The sequence below is a fragment of the Oryx dammah genome, unplaced genomic scaffold (genome assembly GCF_014754425.2).
Source record: "Oryx dammah isolate SB20612 unplaced genomic scaffold, SCBI_Odam_1.1 HiC_scaffold_23, whole genome shotgun sequence".
NCBI lineage: Eukaryota > Metazoa > Chordata > Mammalia > Artiodactyla > Bovidae > Oryx > Oryx dammah.
In genome coordinates, this window is record NW_024070207.1 from 13,001,269 (window position 1) to 13,021,821 (window position 20,553).

Here is a 20,553-nt window from a genome sequence, read left to right on the forward strand (position 1 = left end):
CACAAACTGTGCTTGTGCTCTCTTTTTTTCCATATTCTTGCCAACACTTAACTCTTGTCTTTTGATAAAAGCCATTCTAACAAGTGTATAGTTATATCTCATTTGTTTTTCTTGCTTAGTTTCTCTGGCCCGGATGTATGGTACTTTGTTAAATAGTAGTAGTGACAGTGGGCACCCTTTTCTTGTTCTTAATCTTAGAAAGCTTTTAACCTTTCACCATGGAGTATGATGTTTGCTTTGGGCTTGTCACACATAGCCTTTATTATATTGAGGTATGTTTCTCTGTATCCACTTTATTGAAAGTTTTTATTGTGAGAGGATGTTGAATATGTGTCAAATAATTTTTCTGCATCTATTGAAATGATCATATGGTTTTTGCCTTTCATTCTAATTCATTTTATTGATTTGTATATTTTGAACCATCCTTGCCTTCCAGAGATCATAGTTGATCATGGTGTATGATCCTTCTAATGTGCTGTTGAATTCAGTTTGCCAGTATTTTGTTGAGAATTTTTGCATCTGTATTCATCACGAATTTTTGGCCTGTAGTTTTCTTTTCTCGTAGTGTTCCCATCTGGCTTTGGTTTCAGGGGACTGCTGGCCTTGTAAAAGAAGTTTGGGAGCGTTGACTCCTATTTAATTTTTTGGAAGAGTTTGAGGATTAGCATTAATTCTTCTTTACATATTTGACAGATTTCACCCATGAAGCCAGGGATTTTTGTTGTTATTGTTGGGAGATTTTGTATTGGATTCACTTTCCTTACATATCATTGGTTAAGTTCAGATTTCCTATTTTTTATGATTATATCTTGGTAGATTGTATGTCTCTTGGAATTTGTGTGTTTCTTCAATGTCATGCCATTTATTGGCATATAATCAGTCATAGTGGTCCTTATGATCGTTTTAATTTCTGTGTCATCAGACAAAGTCTCTTTTATTTCTAATTTTGCTTGAATTATCTCTTTTTTTTTTCGTAAATCTAGCTAAAGGTTTATCAGTTTTATTTATCTTTAAAAAAAAACAGCTCTTAGTTGTGATGATTGTTCCTGTCTTTTTATTGCTGAAAAGTATTCCATTTTTGGATATATTTGGATATATATAATATATGTATAATAGCAGTGTTTATCCATTCACCTATTGACGGATACCTTAGTTGCTTCCAGGTTTTGTCAGTTATGAATAAAACTGCTATAAACATTCATGTGCAGATTTTTGTGTGGATGTAAGTTTTCAGCTTATTTGGATATGTCCTTTGGAGCACAGTTGCTGAATCATAAGGTAACCCTATGTTTGGCTCTATAAGAAACTGTCACACCATCTCTTAAAGTACTGTACTGCTTTGTATTCCCATCAGCAATGAGTTCTTGTTCATCATCTTCAGTAGCCCTTGGTGTTACCAGTATCCTGGATTTTAGCCATTTTAATAGGTATGAAATGGTATCTCACTCTTTAACTTTGCAGTTACCTAAAGATATTAAGGGGCTTCCCTGGTGACTCAGAGGTTAAAGTGTCTGCCTCCAATGCAGGAGACCTGGGTTTGATCCCTGGGTCGGGAAGATCCCCTGGAGAAGGAAATGGCAACCCACTCCAGTATTCTTGCCTGGAGAATCCCATCGACTGAGGAGCCTGGTGGGTTGCAGTCCACAGGGTCACAAAGAGTTGGACACGACTGAGGGACTTTACTTACTTACTAAAGGTATTAAAAGACGCTTGCTCCTTGGAAGAAAAGTTATGACCAACCTAGATAGCATTTTGAAAAGCAGAGACATTACTTTGCCAACAAAGGTCCATCTAGTCAAGGCTATGGTTTTTCCGGTGGTCATGTATGGATGTGAGAGTTGGACTGTGAAGAAAGCTGAGCACCAAAGAATTGATGCTTTTGAACTGTGGTGTTGGAGAAGACTCTTGACTTGACCCTTGAACTGCAAGGAGATCCAACCAGTCCATCCTAAAGGAGATTGGTCTTGGATGTTCATTGGAAGGACTGATGCTGAAGCTGAAACTCCAATATTTGGCCACCTGATGCAAAGAGCTGACTCATTGGAAAAGACTCTGATGCTGGGAGGGATTAGGGGCAGGAGGAAAAGGGGACGACAGAGGATGAGATGGCTGGATGGCATCACTGACTCAATGGACGTGAGTTTGAGTGAACTCCGGGAGTTGGTGATGGACAAGGAGGCCTGGCATGCTACAATTCATGGGGTCGCCGAGAGTCGGACACGGCTGAGCGACTGAACTGAACTGAACTGAACTGAAAGATATATGATATTGAGCATCTTTTCATATGATTGTCATCTTTATATATATGTTTTTGGTGAGGTCTCTGCCTAGGTCTTTTACCTACTTTTTAACTGAGTCCTTTATTTTTTAAAACAGTTTCCTTTAGTTCTTTGAATATATGTATAATAGCTGGTTTCCATTCTTAGTATAAAAAAACTAAGAAGTGAGGCCCTTCAGGGACATTTGTTGGTTGCCTTTTTTTCGAAAACAAATTCTTGTTTGTATTTTAAAAAAATAATTAATTGATTTTTTGGCTGTGCTAGGTCTTCGTTGCTGCAAGGGCTTTTCTCTAGTTGTGGTGTGCAGGGGCTGCTCTCTAATTGCAGTGTGTGGGTTTCTCATTGTGGCACAGGCTCAATAGTTGTGGTGTACAGGCTTAGTTGCTCCAGAGCATGTGGGATCTTCTTGGATCAGGGATCAAACCCGTGTCTCCTGCATTGTCTTCTGTGTCTCCTTTACCACTGAGCTACCAGGGAAGCCCCTTGTGTGTATTTTTAAGCCTGGCTTCTTCAGATCACCCCCTCAGTCATTATAAATGAGTGGTCAGCCGATGATGGGTCAGAGATGTCCTTAAATGCCTTGAACCATTAGGTTCTCCACCTTCTACCAAGGGGATCTTTGTGTAAAGGTATTCCTCATACTTTAAGCAGTTTATCAGTTAGCCTTAGTTTTCATTTCTTATTTCCAAGATCAGCCTGAGTTGAGTAACTGGGGCCTTCTCCTGTCCCATCTTGTTCCTGGGCAGGTTCACAGTCTTGTATACTCATGCATACTTTCAGATTCCCAATAATATGTTGGAATCTCTCAAAGTTCCCTTATGGCCATCTGGTTTTCAAAGCCTTCCTTTAATATTTTAGCCAGGCTCTTGTTTGCTCCAAATTGAAATCATAGCATTAGGCAGCTGTGACATTATCAGCAGATTGCTGTGGTTTTCTTATAATGCCCTGAGGAAAGTACTTTTTACAAAGAGCTGAGCTCTGAACATGCAGGTCAGGAAGCAACAGTTAGAACTGGACATGGAACAACAGACTGGTTCCAAATAGGAAAAGGAGTACATCAAGGCTATATATTGTCACCCTACTTATTTAACTTATATGCAGAGTACATCATGAGAAACGCTGGGCTAGAAGAAGCACAAGCTGGAATCAAGATTGCCAGGAGAAATATCAGTAACCTCAGATATGCAGATGACACCACCCTTATGGCAGAAAGTGAAGAAGAACTAAAAAGCCTCTTGATGAAAGTCGAAGAAGAGAGCGAGAAAGTTGGCCTAATGCTCAACATTCAGAAAACTAAGATCATGGCATCTGGTCTCATCACTTAATGGCAAATAGATGGGGAAACAGTGGAAACAGTGTCAGACTTTATTTTTTGGGCTCCAGAATCACTGCAGATGGTGACTGCAGCCATGAAATTAAAAGATGCTTACTCCTTGGAAGAAAAGTTATGACCAACCTAGATAGCATATTCAAAAGCAGAGACATTACTTTGCCAACTAAGGTCCGTCTAGTCAAGGCTATGGTTTTTCCAGTAGTCATGTATGGATGTGAGAGTTGGACTGTGAAGAAAGCTGAGCGCCGAAGAATTGATACTTTTGAACTGTGGTGTTGGAGAGTCCCATGGACTGCAAGGAGATCCAACCAGTCCATTCTAAAGGAGATCAGCCCTGAGTGTTCTTTGGAAGGAATGATGCTAAAGCTGAAGCTCCAGTACTTTGGCCACCTCATGCAAAGAGTTGACTCGTTGGAAAAGACTCTGATGCTGGGAGGGATTGGGGGCAGGAGGAGAAGGGGACAACAGAGGATGAGATGGCTGGATGGCATCACCGACTCAATGGACGTGGGTTTGGGTGAACTCTGGGAGTTGGTGATGGACAGGGAGGCCTGGCGTGCTGCGATTCATGGGGCCACAAAGAGTCGGACACGACTGAGCGACTGAACTGTACTGAACTGAGCTCTGAGTCAAATCCAATGGTAACGGCACCCTGGGAATGGAGTTTTCTGGGTAGCTACTAATTCGGTGAAAATATTGACTGTGTTCTGGGGATGGGGCTTTTAATGAACCTCCAAGAGATCCATTGGCTGTGATAGTGCTGACTTTCATGACTACCATACCTTTGAACTTGGAAGGGAGGGAGGATGGGAATAACCTCCAGTTAAAACTTAACAGACTGGTGTTCTTACTGAGGTTCAATAGTTTTTTTTTTTTTAATTGATACTTTTCAGTTCATTCTGTACCTTTGGTTAATTTCCAGTGTTCTGAACTGTTTTTGCTCTTTAATATTTTGCTAGTATTTTATTGCCCATATAGAGGAATTGATTCACTAAGGTCCTAAGTTTGATGTTCTTGACATTGGTTTGTTGACGTCTCTAATTTTGGTAGAAAAACAATGTTCTTCTGAGACATTGCATTAATATTTATTATGTATATAAATCATGGTTCTTAAATGACAAATAGAACATTAGCACTTTTTCCTCTTGCAGAAACTTTTAGGCATACATTTGGGACAATTATATTCTTTCTTTTCCAGGTTCCTGTTAGTTCTGATTCTATAGACCCATCTGATGATACCAACGTACAGTCTTTGACATGTCAGAGAGAATGCAGCAAAACTGTGAACACTGAAGCTTTAATGACAGTATTTCACCCTCAGAATTTGGAGACTCTTGATTCCAAAATGGTAGGAAAACAAAATATTTAAATCTATGGATTGAAACAATTGATTAAAAATAAAAATACTAGACTAGAAGGTATTGCAACTGAAAATTCTTCTTTTAGGGCTGGAGAAGGTTTTCTAGCAGATACAAAATATGACTATTATCTAGAATTAAGATGAAAGTTGAATCTTGGGTTTTATTTGCATTGATTTCTGACAGTCAGTCCTAATTGGAGTGATTGGTGAGAATGATGGTTCAAAGTTTTACCTCCCAAGTGTCCTGATTTTCCCATTTTAACATGAGTTTAGCTAAGAACTAAAATAGTAAATTAAAGCTGTTATGCTCACACGGGTTTAGAAGATTTTTGTGATGACAGTGTTCCAGTGGTTAGCCCATCTGTGAATACCGATTTAGACTTTCTATGTTCTTATTTTCCATAGGTGTTGTTTCTTGGTGAAGAAAGTTGTCAAGTTATTTGAAACTTAATTTCAAATTAAGTTGATTTCTCACCATGTTTAATTGCTTTGATTTTTTTTAATAGTTGAAAGAAAAGATGAAGGAACAGTCCTGGAACATTCTATTTTCAGAATGTGGACGTGGTGTTAGCATGTTTCGGACCAAAAAGACTCGAGATCTGGTTGTAAGAGGGATTCCAGAGACCCTAAGAGGAGAGCTCTGGATGCTTTTTTCAGGTATTACACTTACTTACTTTATTCATTTAACAGACATTAACTATGCCCCAATAAAAATAATTACAAAGGTGGCTAGAACAAAGTCTTACTCATCATCCCATCATGAGTTCAGACTAGTCAAAGAGAGTACAATAGTTATGTGTACTTACCTTTATATACACACATCCATTGCCTGAGCAGATTAGTTTATGAGGCAATATATAGCTAACTGGAAGGGATGGAATGGGAACCTCTAGTGTAAAAAGAAAGTTAAGGGGAAATGACATTTCATGAAAATGTTACTCTTTTGGATAAGATTGGTGTCCTGATGTTAGAGGTTTTAGTGTGAAGCTTTTCCTTTTTTTTTTAATTTATTTTTTGTTGAAGGATAATTGCTTTACAGAATTTTGCTGTTTTCTGTCAAACCTCAACATGAATCAGCCATAGGTATACATATATCCCCTTCCTTCTGAAACTCCTTCCCATCTCCCTCCCCATCTCACCCCCCTAGGTTGATACAGAGCCCCTGTTTGTGTTTCCTGCACCATACAGCAAATTCCCATTGGCTATCTATTTTATACATGGTAATGTAAGTTTCCATGTTACTCTTTCCATACATTTCACCCTCTCCCTATGTCCATTAGACCATTCTCTATGTCTCTTTCTCCATTGTTGCCCTGTAAATAAATTCTTAAATACTGTTTTTCTAGATTCCATATATATATGTTAGAATATGGTATTTATCTTTCTCTTTCTGACTCACTTCACTCTGTATAATAGGTTCTAAGTTCATCTACCTCATTAGAACTGACTCAAATGTGTTCCTTTTAATGGCTGAGTAATATTCCATTGTGAATATGCACCACAGCTTCTTTATCTGTTCATTTGTCGATGGACATCTAGGTTGCTTCCATGTTCTAGCTATTGTAAATAGTGCTTCAGTGAACAATGGGATACATGTGTCTCTTTCAATTTTGGTTTCCTCACGGTATAGGCCTAGGAGTGGGATTGCTGGGTCATACGGTGGTTTTATTCCTAGTTTTTTAAGGAATCTCCATACCGTCTTCCATAGTGGCTGTATCAATTTACATTCCCATCAACAGTGCAAGAGCATTCCCTTTTTCTCCACACCCTCTCCAGCATTTATTACTTGTAGACTTTTTGGTGATGGCCGTTCTGACCAGTGTGAGGTAATATCTCATTGTAGTTTTCATTTGCATTTCTATAATAATGAGCAATGTTGAGCATCTTTTCATGTATTAGCCATCTGTATGTCTTCTTTGGAGAAATGTCTGTTTAGGTCTTTTTCTCACTTTTTTATTGTGTTGTTTGTTTTTCTGGCATTGAGTTGTATGAGTTGCTTGTATATTTTGGAAATTAATCCTTTATCAGTTGTTTCATTTGCTATTATTTTCTCCCATTCTGAGAGTTGTCTTTTCACCTTGCTTATAGATTCCTTTGCTATGCAAAAGCTTTTACGTTTAAACAGGTCCCATTTGTTTATTTTTGTTTTTATTTTCATTACTCTAGGAGGTGTGTTATAGAGGATCTTGCTTTGATTTATGTCATCCAGTGTTCTGCCTCTGTTTTCCTCTAAGAGTTTTATGGTTTCTGATCTGACATTTAGGTCTTGAATCCATTTTGAGTTTATCTTTGTGTATGGTGTTAAGAGGTATTCTAATTTCATTCTTACACATGTAGCTGTCCAGTTTTCCCAGCACCATTTATTGAAGAGGCTGTCTTTGCCCCATTGTATATTCTTGCCTCCTTTGTCAAAAATAAGGTACCCATAGGTGCATGGGTTTATTTCTGGGCTTTCTATCTTGTTCCATTGGTCTGTGTTTCTGTTTTTGTGCCAGTACCATTCTGTCTTGATGACTGTAGCTTTGTAATATAATCTGAAGTCAGGAAAGTTGATTATTCTAACTCCATTCTTCTTTCTCAAGACTGCTTTGGCTGTTTGGGGTCTCCATATGAATTGTGTTTCCATATGAATTGTGAAATTTTTTGTTCTATTTCTGTGAAAAATGCCATTGATAATTTGATAGGAATCACATTGCATCTGTAGATTGCATTTGGTAGTATAGTTATTTTCACAATATTGATTCTTCCTACCCGGGAACATGGAATATCTGTTTATGTCATCTTTGATTTCTTTCATTTGTGTCTTATAATTTTCTATGTACAGTTCTTTTGTCTCCTTCAGTTCAGTTCAGTTCAGTCACTCAGTTGTGTCCGACTCTTTGTGACCCCATGAATCACAGCACACCAGGCCTCCCTGTCCATCACCAACTCCCAGACTTCACTCAGATTCACATCCATTGAGTCAGTGATGCCATCCAGCCATCTCATCCTCTGTCGCCCCCTTCTCCTCCTGCCCCCAATCCCTCCCAGCATTAGAGTCTTTTCCAGTGAGTCAACTCTTCGCATGAGGTGGCCAAAGTACTGGAGTTTCAGCTTTAGCATCATTCCCTCCAAAGAAATCCCAGGGCTGATCTCCTTCAAACTGCACTGGTTGGATCTCCTTGCAGTCCATGGGACTCTCAAGAGTCTTCTCCAACACCACAGTTCAAAAGCATCAATTCTTCAGTGCTCAGCCTCCTTCACAGTCCAACTCTCACATCCATACATGACCACAGGAAAAACCATAGCCTTGACTAGACGGACCTTAGTCAGCAAAGTAATGTCTTTGCTTTTGAATATGCTATCTAGGTTGGTCATAACTTTTCTTCCAAGGAGTAAGCGTCTTTTAATTTCATGGCTGCAGTCACCATCTGCACTGATTTTGGAGCCCCCCAAAATAAAATCTGACACTGTTTCCACTGTTTCCCCATCTATTTGCCATGAAGTGATGGGACCAGATGCCATGATCTTCGTTTTCTGAATGTTGAACTTTAAGCCAACTTTTTCACTCTCCTCTTTGACTTTCATCAAGAGGCTTTTTAGTTCCTCTCCACTTTCTGCCGTAAGGGTGGTGTCATCTGCATATCTGAGGTTATTGATGTTTCTCCTGGCAATCTTGATTCCAGCTTGTGTTTCTTCCAGTCCAGCATTTCTCATGATGTACTCTGCATATAAGTTAGGCAAATTTATTCCTAGCTATTTTGTTATTTTTGTTGCAGTGGCGAATTGGATTGATTCCTTAATCTATCTTTCTGTTTTTTTATTGTTAGTATATAGAAATGCAAGTGATTTCTGTGTATTGATTTTGTATCCTAACCATTGCTAATTTCACTGATTAGCTCTAGTAATGTTCTGATACTATCTTTAGGGTTTTCTATGTACAGTATCATGTCATCTGCAAACAGTGAGAGCTTTACTTCTTCTTTTCTGATCTGGATTCCTTTAATTTCTTTTTCTTCTCTGATTGCTGTATACTGTGAAGCTTTTCATTTTGTTTGTACTCAGATAACACTTGAGCATAGAGCTAAATTTAAAAGCAATCCAGTTTTTCATGTATATATGCAAATAGTAGCTTTTTTATATTCCTCTTCTTTTGTGTGTCAATGTAATCATCTATACAGGTGCTGTTAATGACATGGCTGCTAATCCTGGCTATTATGCTGAAGTGGTTGAGCAGTCCTTAGGGACCTGCAACTTGGCTACTGAAGAAATTGAACGTGATTTGCGTCGCTCCCTGCCTGAGCATCCAGCTTTTCAAAGTGACACTGGTATATCTGCTCTGAGGCGGGTACTTACTGCTTATGCATTCAGAAATCCCAAAATTGGATACTGCCAGGTATGCTGTCTTTATGAACTCAACTATTTACATGTTCCAAATGATAAAATCACATCAAATCCAACTCTACTAATAAGAACAGAGGTTGGGCTGTGATTGATAGTGGATATTATTAATCTAAGAATGGTAGTAGAAATATGTAGAATTGATATTCCATTAATTCATTTTTCTTTTATATTTAACAAATATTAATTGAATTCCTGCTCTGTGAAAGATACTGTGCTAGGTACTCAGGACTACATAAAGCTGAATCAGATAAGAATCCTCCCCTTAAAAATATTTGGACTGGCAGGTATTAAAACAGATTCATTGGCAAATGAAAAACAAATGAGACAGTTTATTAAAGAATATTAAGTCTCACCAGGATTCATAAAAGGAATAAGTTGGAGGAACAGAAAAGACTTCATGGAATAAGTGGCATTTGTAGGTCTTGAAATCTGTGAATTTTGGATATATGGAGAAGGAATGAAAGACCATTCTAGATGAAGGGATTAGTATAACCAGGCACAGATAGAGGTAAATATGGAATATATGTAGGACCATATTCTGTTTTGGAGGAAGAAATGGCAAACCACTCCAGTATCCTTGCCTGGAAAATCCCATGGACCAAGGAGCCTGGTGGGCTGCAGTCCATGGGGTCACAAAGAGTTGGGCACAACTGAGTGACTAACGGACATATGTTCTGTTTAGTAGAAGTGCAGAGTTAATGAAATGAAGTAACTGGGCAATTGGCCGGTGGAGGAGGGATCAATAAGGTAGATTGGGATAAGTCAGGAGTTTGATTTTACTTTGTAGACAGTGGGGGAATCATTGAAAAAAATCCTTTAGGAGGACACTAAAGGGTATGCTTGACTGCTAACAAATAATTTCAAACAGATAATAGCTCAAACACAGAAGTTTACTTAAAGGAATAAACAGTTCCTTTAACAGAGCAAGTTTTCAGGTCAGTAGGTAGCTCTATTCCATGTGATTATTCAGAGGTATAGGATGACAGCAGGCTCTGTCATCTTCAAAACATGCCTTCCATGGTGCTCTTTCATTGCCATTACTACTTACAGGAAGAAGGGAGAAAGTATAGAGAAACAATTATGGGAAATTATTTTGACCAGGCCTGGAAGTTGTATACATCACTTCACCCACATATTATTGGAGGATCTTGGTCTCAGGCAACACATATTTATAAAGAAGTCTGCAAAAATTCAGCATGATTACACGCACGTACATGCAGATACTATGGGAGAAAGGGAGACTGGATTATGGTGACTAGCTAGCACTCTTAGCCACACATTTATTTATAATGAAGGCTCATCCAATACTCATCACAGTGAATGGAAATGGACCAAGTTACATCTCTGTGAAATTTGAGAATTCCAAAAGTGAAGAGAAAATCTTTAAACTTCCCAGAGAAGGGACAAATACATCACCAGAAAGGAAACAAAATTAAAATGTCACCAGACTCCTCAGCAGTAACTCTTAAGGTAGTAAACAGTGAAACGATGCCTTTAAATCTTGAGGAAAAAAATCTTTAACTTGGTATTCTATATTTAATCAAACGGTCAATTAGATGTCAAATGCAAGCATTTAAAACATTTTTCTTCCATGTGTCCTTTCTTAAGCTACTGGAATGTATGATTTTATAAAATAAGTTGTGTGCCTGCGTGTGTACTCAGTTTTCTGACTCTTTGCAACCCCGTGGATTGTAGCCCAGCAGGCTCCTCTGTCCATGGAATTCTCCAGGCAAGAATACTGGAGTGAGTTGCCCCAGGGGATCTTCCTGACCCAGAGATTGAACACATGTCTCCAGTGTCTCCTGCATTGGCAGGTGGATTCTTTACCACTGAGTCCACCTGAAGAAGCCCACAAAATAAGCTGAGGAGGATGAGAAAAGGAAGAGATGATTCTCAGAAAGAGGACATCAACCTGGGAAAGGAACTGAAGGAAACATGCCTTGAGAGCAGCTACTAAAGACTGAAGCAAGAGGCTAGATAGTTCTGTGAAGAAACCAAAAGAAAATTTGAATTAGTACATACTCGTATGTTCAGACATTTGAAAATTACAGGCCTTTTACAGAGTTAATTACAGTGTTTTACAGTTTCTAGTGGCTCAGTGGTCAAGAATCCACCTGCCAGTGTGTAAGACATAAGTTCAATCCTTGGATTGGGAGGACCCCCTGAAAAAGGAAATGGCATCCCAGTCCTGTATTTTTTTTTTCCCACTCCTGTATTTTTGCCTGGGAAATCCCATGGATATAGGAGCATGGTGGGCTATAGTACATGGGGGTGCAAAAGAGTTGGACACAACTTATCGACTAAACAACAACAACAAACCATTATGACTACATATCAATCCTATCTATCCATTGAAACTTGTTAATAGAGAGGAAAGTTAGAAAAGTAATTTAAGTGAATGGATCATCTAAATGACAAGTATTTAGCCTGTTTTAGAAGGCAATGGCAAGCCACTCCAGTACTCTTGCCTAGAAAATCTCAGGGACTGAGGAGCTTGGTAGGCTGCAGTCCATAGGGTCGCTACTAGTCGGACACAACTGAGCGACTTCACTTTCACTTTTCACTTTCACGCATTGGAGAAGGAAATGGCAACCCACTCCAGTATTCTTGCCTGGAGAGTCCCAGGAACGGAGGAGCCTGGTGGGCTGCCATCTATGGGGTCGCACAGAGTCGGACATGACTGAAGCGACTTAGCAGCAGCAGGGTCTCTGAAAGGTAAAAAAGAAGCATAATGCTTCTTTTCTCAAAGAGCTTACACTCCCAAAGCCTGAGATATTATCTGTATGCAGTAGTTTAGAGGCAGCTTCAAAGTAGGCATTACTCAATTTTTTACTTCTAAAAAATGAAAGCAAAGTTAGAAACTTGGAGGGCCAGAGGAAAGTTACTGAGTTAGGTAACACTATGAGCACTATCATTCAGGTGAAAATAAGTCGGCCGTGGAGTTCAGACTGACTAGGTTCCTGCTGGACTCAAGAAGTAAATAAGTTTATGTGAAGCAAGATCGTGGTGAATCTTTTAAGTTTGGGAAAAGTTTGAATTTAATATGGTAAGCAGGTTTTATCACTTGTTATCAAAAACCCAGGTGAACAATACTGACTCATTATGGCTGGCTGACTGGCTTTATCTCTTCTCTATCATTTAAATTTTGTTTATCTTGTTATTGTTGAGTTGTAATGATTCTTCATATATTTTAGATACTAATCCTTTATCAAATATATTAGTTGCAATTTTTTCTTCTATTCTATGAATTGTCTTTTCATTTTCTTAATGGTACCCTTTGAAGCCCAAAAGTTTTAATATTTATTTTTATGTTTTCCTTTCATTGTGTGTGCTTTTGATGTCATATCTAAGAAGCCATTGCCTAAGCCAAGGTTAAAAAGATTTATTCCTATGTTTTCTTCTAAGAGTTTTATAGTTTTAATGCTTAAATTTAGGTTTCTGGAAGCTTTTATGTTAATTTTCATGTGTAGTATATGAAAAAAGTTCAGCTTCATTCTTTTACTTGTGAATAGCCAGTTGTCCCAGTGCCATTTTTTGGGAAAAAAAACAAACAAACAAACAAAAAAAACAATCTTTTTAATCACTGAATTGCCTTGGCACCCTGCTGAAAATCAATTGACTATAAATGTTAGGGCTTACCTCTTGACTCAAAATTCTGTTCTATTATGTTTCTGTTCTTATGCCAATATCACACTGTCTTTTTTACTGCAGCTTTGTAGTAAGTTTGAAATTGGGAAATTTGAGTCCTTTAACTATTTTTCCAAAAATTATTTTGGCTTTTTTAGATCTCTTGCATTTCCATACGAATTTTAGTATCTGTTTGATAATTTCTGAAGAAAGCAAAAAAAATCCTGGTCTTCTAATCCATGAACACAGGATTTTTTTCTTTTCCCATTTAATTCTTTTTTAGATTTTATTCAAGGTTGTTTTGTAGTTTCCTATGTGGAAAGCTCTAGATTCTTACTTCCTTTGTTAATTTTATTTCTAAATTTTTTAATTTTTGGCATTACAATAAATGGAATTGTTCTCTTGATTTTATTTTTGGATTGCTCATTTGCTACTATATAGAAATACAATTGATTTTTGTATATATTGATTTTGTATCATGTAATCTTGCTGAGCTTATTAGTTCTAGTGGAGTGTTTTTGTTTTTTTTTTCTTTTGTGGATTCCTTACTTAGGATTTTCTGTATACAAGATCATGGAATCTGAATAGTGAATATTTTTACTTCTTCCATTCCAACCTGGATGTCTTTTACCCCTCTTTTTTTTGCCTGTTGACTTGGCTATAACCTTCAGGTACAATGTTGAAGAAAAGTGGTGAGAATGCATATTCCTTTCTTGTTATTTATCTTAAAAGGAAGCAATCAGTCTTTCATCATTAAGTAGATGTTAGATGTGGGCGTTTTATAGATTCTGTTTATCATGTTGTGGAAGTTCCCTTACATTCCTAGTTCATTAAGTGTCTTTACCATGAAAGGGTAGTGGATTTTAAGTAATTTTCTATGTCTGTTGAGATAATCATGTGACTTTTCCCCTTTATTTTAGTAATATCATTGTTGACCTGAAACAAATAGACCACCAGATATTTCTTCAGCAAAGATGGGTTTATTTAGAATGAGCAGAGAATTGGCAGTTTGGTGTCTACAACCATGGTGAGCCATAGGCAAGTCCCCTCATGGCAAGGGGAGGAGAAAACTTTTATAGAGAAGAAAAGGAAGTTGGAAGGGCTATAGTAAACTAAGAATCCATAGCTTTGCATTGGCCTTGCCAGGAAAGAAAACTCTTATTCCTTTTAGTCTCTGCTGTAGTTGCAGGGCATGAGAGCACCCCCTTCTGGTCTCCAAACTCTTTAAGTGAAGTTTCCATTTGTTAATTTTTTACATCGTGTATTACTTTTGTTGTCATGTTTCACCACACTTGTATTGCCAGGATAAATCTTACTGCGTCGTTATGTGTAATCCTTTTTTATAGGCTATTGTGTTCAATTTTCTAGTATTTTGTTGGAGATTTTTGCATTTATATTCATAAAATGTATTGATAATAATTTTTTTTGTGATGTCTTTGTCTGGTTTTAGTGTCAGGGTGTGTCAGGGAGTCAAAAGAATTGTGCTTCCCAGGTGGCGGCTAGTGGTAAAGAACCAACCTGCCAATGCAGGAGACATAAGAGATGGCAGGTTTGATCCCAGGGTCAGGAAGATCCCCTGGAGAAAAGATTGGCAACCCACTCCAATATTCTTGCCTGGAGAATGCCCGTGGACAGAGGAACCTGACAGGCTGTAGTCCATCGGGTTGCAAAGAGTCAAACATGACTGAAGTGACTTAGCACGCATGTACGCACGTCAAAGAATGAGCTTGGTAATATTTCTTGCCCTCCCATTTGGTGTTAATTCTTCTTTAAATTGTGATAGAATTGGCCAATGAAACTATCTGTTCCTAGAGTTTTTTTTTTTGTATAAAGTTTTTTTTAATTATTATTAGTTCAGTATCTTTACTTGTAATAAGTGTTGTCAGATTTTTCTGTTTCTTCTTAAGTTGGTCTTGGTTTTTCTAGGACATTGTCCATTTTATCTAGGTTGTCTAATTTGTTAGCATAGAGTTATTCCTTGTATTCCCTAAATAATCCTTTTTATTACTGTTAACATTGGTAGTAATGTTCTCTATTTCTTGATTTTAATTTGAGTCAGTCTCTCTCTTTCTATTTTTTGTCCTTTTGGATAGATTACCTAAAGGTGTTTCAGGTTTTTAAATCTTTCTAAAGAACCAGCTTTTGATTTTGTTGAGTTTTCCCTATTTTTTTCTATTCTCTATCACTTCCTGTTTGTGCAGAGCCTCAAGATTAGCCAGAGATAAGAGCTTAGGGCTTTTTCTGTTCTTTCCTGAATGTGCCTACAGCTCTGGGCAGGCATAAAGCCATATCATGCACTTGGCCTTCTAGATTCCCAGGAATAAATTAGAGCTTTCCAAAGCCCCCCATGGATGTCTCATTCTCCAGCTTTTCATTTTCACCCCTTATTAGCCTGTTGTTTGGCCCAGTTGTTATCCATTACTTCAGGAAGCCACATGTTCAACAACTGCTTCTGATTGTTTAAAAGAAAGGCTATTTGCCTTGGGTAAGCTCTGTGTTGGGTCAAATAAAGACAGCCTTGTGAGTGCAGTTTTCTAGGGAATGACCAGATAGGTCAAATAATGACAGTTCACTGGGAATGGGATGTTGGAGGCACTTCAGCCCCATTCTGTTTCCTCCCATGGCTGCTAGGTGCTGCTTTTCACCATGATTCCTGAGTGTTGGTTTTTCAGGCTTCTGTGAAGCTCAGGAGGGTTGGGACTTGGACAGTTTAAAATGCCACAGGGTTCACTGTTTTTACTGAGATTCAGCCATTTTATTAACTAATGCTTCCTGACTTGCTATAAGCTTTTGGTGAACTTTCAAAGTTCTGAAAAATTGATTTTGATGATTTTTGCTAGTGTTATTATTGCTTTGACTGAGGGCCTCACTCTGCCACTTTCACTGAGGCTGCTCCCATTATGGCTTCTTGAACCGGGAAGTGATGGAGTGAAAACTGAACTTGAAGTCAGACATTACTCCAGATCTGGCAAAGATTGATACACTTAATATACAAATCCATACGAAAAGTACTGAGTTATAAAAATGAGCAATGGACATGAAAAGATTAGTCACAGAAAGAAAATATAGATAATAAAGTTTAAAAAAGAAGGCTCAATCTCAAAGAAAGTCAAATTCAAACCGTGACATACTATTTTCACTATCAAGTCAGCAAAGACAATTATAATTGTCACAGTTCTTAGTATTGGCAAAGGCACAGGGAAGTAAACATTCAAATACTATAAGTCAGGAATATAAATTGGTACAGTCTTTCTGGAATACAATTGGCAGTAATATCAAGTCATTTTAAAATATTAATTGACCAAATAATTTAATTTCTATGTATCTTTACTGAGAAAATAGTAAACCACTTGGATGAAGATTTACATACAGAGATATTCATTAACAGTGTTATATATAATACTGAAATGCTAAAATCAGCCTAGATATCCAATAATAGTAGAATAGCTAAATCATTTATAGTATATTACACTTATTAGATTTTTTACAGTCATTAAAATACTATTTTAGAAGAGCTATTTGATGATTTGATGGCATGGAAAATGTATAATATAATGTTAAGTGGAAAAACATAAACTTTAATATACAGTTTGGTCTAAATTTTAGAAGGGGAAAAAGAAAAAAAAAGTACTTCAACTCATTAACAGTGGTGATCTCTGGCTAGGTAGGATGCAAGAGGTTTGATTTTCTTCATACCTTTCCATTCTTTCCAGATTCTATACATTATATTACATTATAATAGGGGCTATGACCAAATGTTATACAAAAGTAATGATCTGACATTAGTATGGAAGATAGATTAGAAGAAGGAGAAATTTAGGGTGGTAGTGAGAATGGAGAGGTTAAAGCAAATCTAAAAGACATTTTAGGAATTCCCTGGTTGTCCAGTGGTTAGGGCTCTGCAGTCCCACTGCAGGGGGCACAGGTTCAATACCTGATGGGGGAAGTAAGATCCCACATGCTGTGCGGTGCAGCCAGAAAAATAAATACATAAAAATAAAAGACTTCGTATAAGAAGAAACTCTAGAATGTGAAGACAAATTGGATGTGGTAGATAAAGGGTTTCTAGCATGATCAAATTAAGGTAGCAAAGAAAATGCTATTTAATAGAAGAAATAAAATTTAGTTTTAGACACAATTGAGAATGCCATTTAAGGGATGTTACCCTGTTGGTAGATGAAAATACAGATGAGGTTGGTTTTTCCAATCTTAATATGTCCTCAGTTCAGTTCAGTTCAGTTCAGTTGCCCACTCATGTCCAACTCTTAGCAGCCCCATGAATTGCAGCACACCAGGCATCCCTGTCCATCATCAACTCCTGGAGTTTACTTAAACTCATGTCCATTGAGTCGGTGATGCCATCCAACCATCTCATCCTCTGTTGTCCCCTTCTTCTCTTGCCTTCAATCTTTCCCAACATCAGGGTCTTTTCAAACGAGTCAGCTCTTCGCATCAGGTGGCCAAAATATTGGAGTTTCGGCTTCAACATCAGCCATTCCAATGAATATTCAGGACTGATTTCCTTTAGGCTGGACTGGTTGGATCTCCTTGCAGTCCAAGGGACTCTCAAGAGTCTTATCCTACACCACAGTTCAAAAGCATCAATTCTTCAACCCTCAGCTTTCTTTATAGTCCAAATCTCACATCCATACATGACCACTGGAAAAACCATAGCCTTGACTAGACGGACCTTTGTTGGCAAAGTAATGTCTCTGCTTTTTAATATGCTGTCTAGGTTGGTCATAACTTTTCTCCCAAGGAGTAAGCATCTTTTAATTTCATGGCTGCAATCATCATCTGCAGTGATTTTGGATCCCAAGAAAATAAAGTCTGTCACTGTTTCCATTGCTTCCCCATCTATTTGCCATGAAGTGATGGGACCAGATAATCTTAGTTTTTTGAATGTTGAGTTTTAAGCCAACTTTTTCACTTTTCTCTTTCATTTTCATCAAGAGGCTCTTTAGTTCTTCACTTTCTGTCATCAGGGTGGTATCATCTGCATATCTGAGGTTATTGATATTTCCAGCTTGTGCTTCCTCCAGCTCAGTGTTTCTCATGATATACTCTGCATATAAGTTAAATAAGCAGGGTGACAATATACAGCCTTGACGTACTCCTTTTCCTGTTTGGAACCAGTCTGTTGTTCCATGTCCAGTTCTAACTGTTGCTTCCTGACCTGCATACAGATTTCTGAAGAGGCAGGTCAGGTGAAGAATTTTGAAGAATTTTCTTGAAAAATATTCCACAGTTTGTTGTAATCCACATAGTCAGAGGCTTTAGCATAGTCAATAAAGCAGAAGTAGATGTTTTTCTGAAATTCTCTTCCTTTTTCTATGATCCAATGGATAGTGGCAATTTGATATCTGGTTCTTCTGCTTTTGCTAAATCCAGCTTGAACATCTGGAAGTTCACGGTTCACATACTGTTGAAGCCTGGCCTGGAAAATTTTGAGCATTACTTTGCTAGCATGTGAGATGAGTGCAATTGTGCTATAGTTTGAGCATTCTTTGGCATTACCTTTCTTTGGGATTGGAATGAAAACTGACCTTTTCGAGTCCTGTGGCCACTGCTGAGTTTTCCAAATTTGCTGGCATATTGAGTGCAGCACTTTCACAGCATCATCTTCTAGGATTTGAAATAGCTCAACTGGAATTCCATCATCTCCATTAGCTTTGTTCGTAATGATGCTTCCTAAGGCCCACTTGACTTCGCATTCCAGGATGTCTGATTCTAGGTGAGTGATCATACCATCATGATTATCTGGGTCATGAAGATCTTTTTCGTACAGTTCTTCTGTGTATTCTTGCCACCTCTTCTTAATATCTTCTGCTTCTGTTAGGTCCATACCATTTCTGTCCTTTATCAAGCCCATCTTTGCATGAAATGTTCCCTTGGTATCTCTCATTTTCTTGAAGAGATCTCTAGCCTTTCCCATTCTATTGTTTTCCTCTATTTCTTTGCATTGGTCACTGAGGAAGGCTTTCTTATCTCTCCTTGCTATTCTTTGGAACTCTGCATTCAAATGGGTATATGTTTCCTTTTCTCCTTTGCTTTTTGTTTCTCTTCTTTTCACAGCTATTTGTAAGGCCTCCTCAGACAACCATTTTTGCTTTTTTGCATTTCTTTTTCTTGGGGATGGTCTTGATCCGTCTCCTGAACAATATCATGAATCTCCATCCATAGTTCTTCAGGCACTCTGTCTAACAGATCTAGGCCCTTAAGTCTCTTTCTCACTTCCACTATAACTGTAAGGGATTTGATTTAGGTCATACCTGAATGGTCTAGGGGTTTTCCCTACTTTCTTCAATTTAAGTCTGAATTTGGCAATGATCTGAGAAAGTATGTAGTTTTTCAGACTTGTGATAATTTATACTTCTTACTGATTGAAATTAGTCTAAATTAGAGAGGTTTTACTTAACTGTGTTCTATGTTCATGATATTACTATTTCATTTTCCTGGAATTTACCGTGTAAAATAACTGATTAAACTTGTTTTGCTTTGGACTGGCTCAGAGTTATCATGTTTCCGTTATAATTACTCTCATAGTTGTTGTTATTGCTGAAAACTACTATATTTGAAGAAGAGATGTAATTATTACCCAAGCAACATTTATGTTTTATTTTTCTATGAATTTTAGGCAATGAATATTTTGACTTCAGTGTTGCTTCTGTATGCAAAAGAGGAAGAGGCTTTTTGGCTTCTGGTTGCTGTATGTGAACGAATGTTACCTGATTATTTTAATCGTCGAATCATTGGTAAAAAAAAGCACACACACATGTGTACATATACAAACATATATTTCTTTTCTAAAGAATTTATAGGCCTCTTGTCTATCCAGTTACCTATCAAATGGAAGAACTGATCAATTAAGTTTTTGAAATACCACATTCACTGACATCCTCAAGAGAAGAGCTTTTTACACTCGACATATGATTGGAAAGATTGCTTAATATATTGCTTTTTTAAAAAGAAAGTACCTGGCCTGTTTCTTTATACAATCAAAGTTTTAAGTTTACTATTGTTAAGTTTCTTGAACGAGATTTTAATCAGCTTAAAGTCTCCACATTTTTATTAATTGTATAGATATATGAAAGCTTGGAAAGAAGGATCAAGTTCTTAGTTAATTATGTAATATTTTCTTTAGTCATCAAATATTTATAGATCTGTCATCCCTTACTTTAAAACCGTAGGTGGTCTTTCCTTTGTACCTTCATAAGCCTGTTTGCTTCCCTTGTGGCTCAACTTGTAAAGAATCCGCCTGCAATTCAGGAGACTGGGTTTCGATCCCTGGGGTGGAAAGATCCCCTGGAGAATGGAAAGGCTACCCACTCCAGTATTTTGGCCTAGAGAATTCCATGGACTATATAGTCCATGGGTCACAAAGTCAAACACAACTGAGCAACTTTGACTAAGCCTTCTGTATCATGGCTAGGTCACTGATTATATTATCTTGTGTTATAGTTATTTGTGTATTTATCTTAAGTTCTATTAGAGATTAAACTCTCTGAGGATGAGAACATTTTAATTAATTCGTATATCTCTTATAGCACCTAGTACAGGTTTCTGGACAT

General features: G+C 37.6%; 1 protein-coding gene across 1 annotated transcript in view; it reads left to right on the forward strand.

Annotated features, from left to right (window-relative positions):
* Nucleotides 1-20,553, forward strand: part of TBC1D8B (TBC1 domain family member 8B) — a 76,148-nt gene that overhangs the window by 36,379 nt on the left and 19,216 nt on the right. The window contains exons 8-11 of the mRNA XM_040265022.1: nucleotides 4,811-4,960; nucleotides 5,479-5,629; nucleotides 9,133-9,347; nucleotides 19,620-19,737. Of these exons, the coding sequence (XP_040120956.1) occupies nucleotides 4,811-4,960; nucleotides 5,479-5,629; nucleotides 9,133-9,347; nucleotides 19,620-19,737 (634 nt within the window). The remainder of the gene's footprint in view (nucleotides 1-4,810; nucleotides 4,961-5,478; nucleotides 5,630-9,132; nucleotides 9,348-19,619; nucleotides 19,738-20,553) is intronic.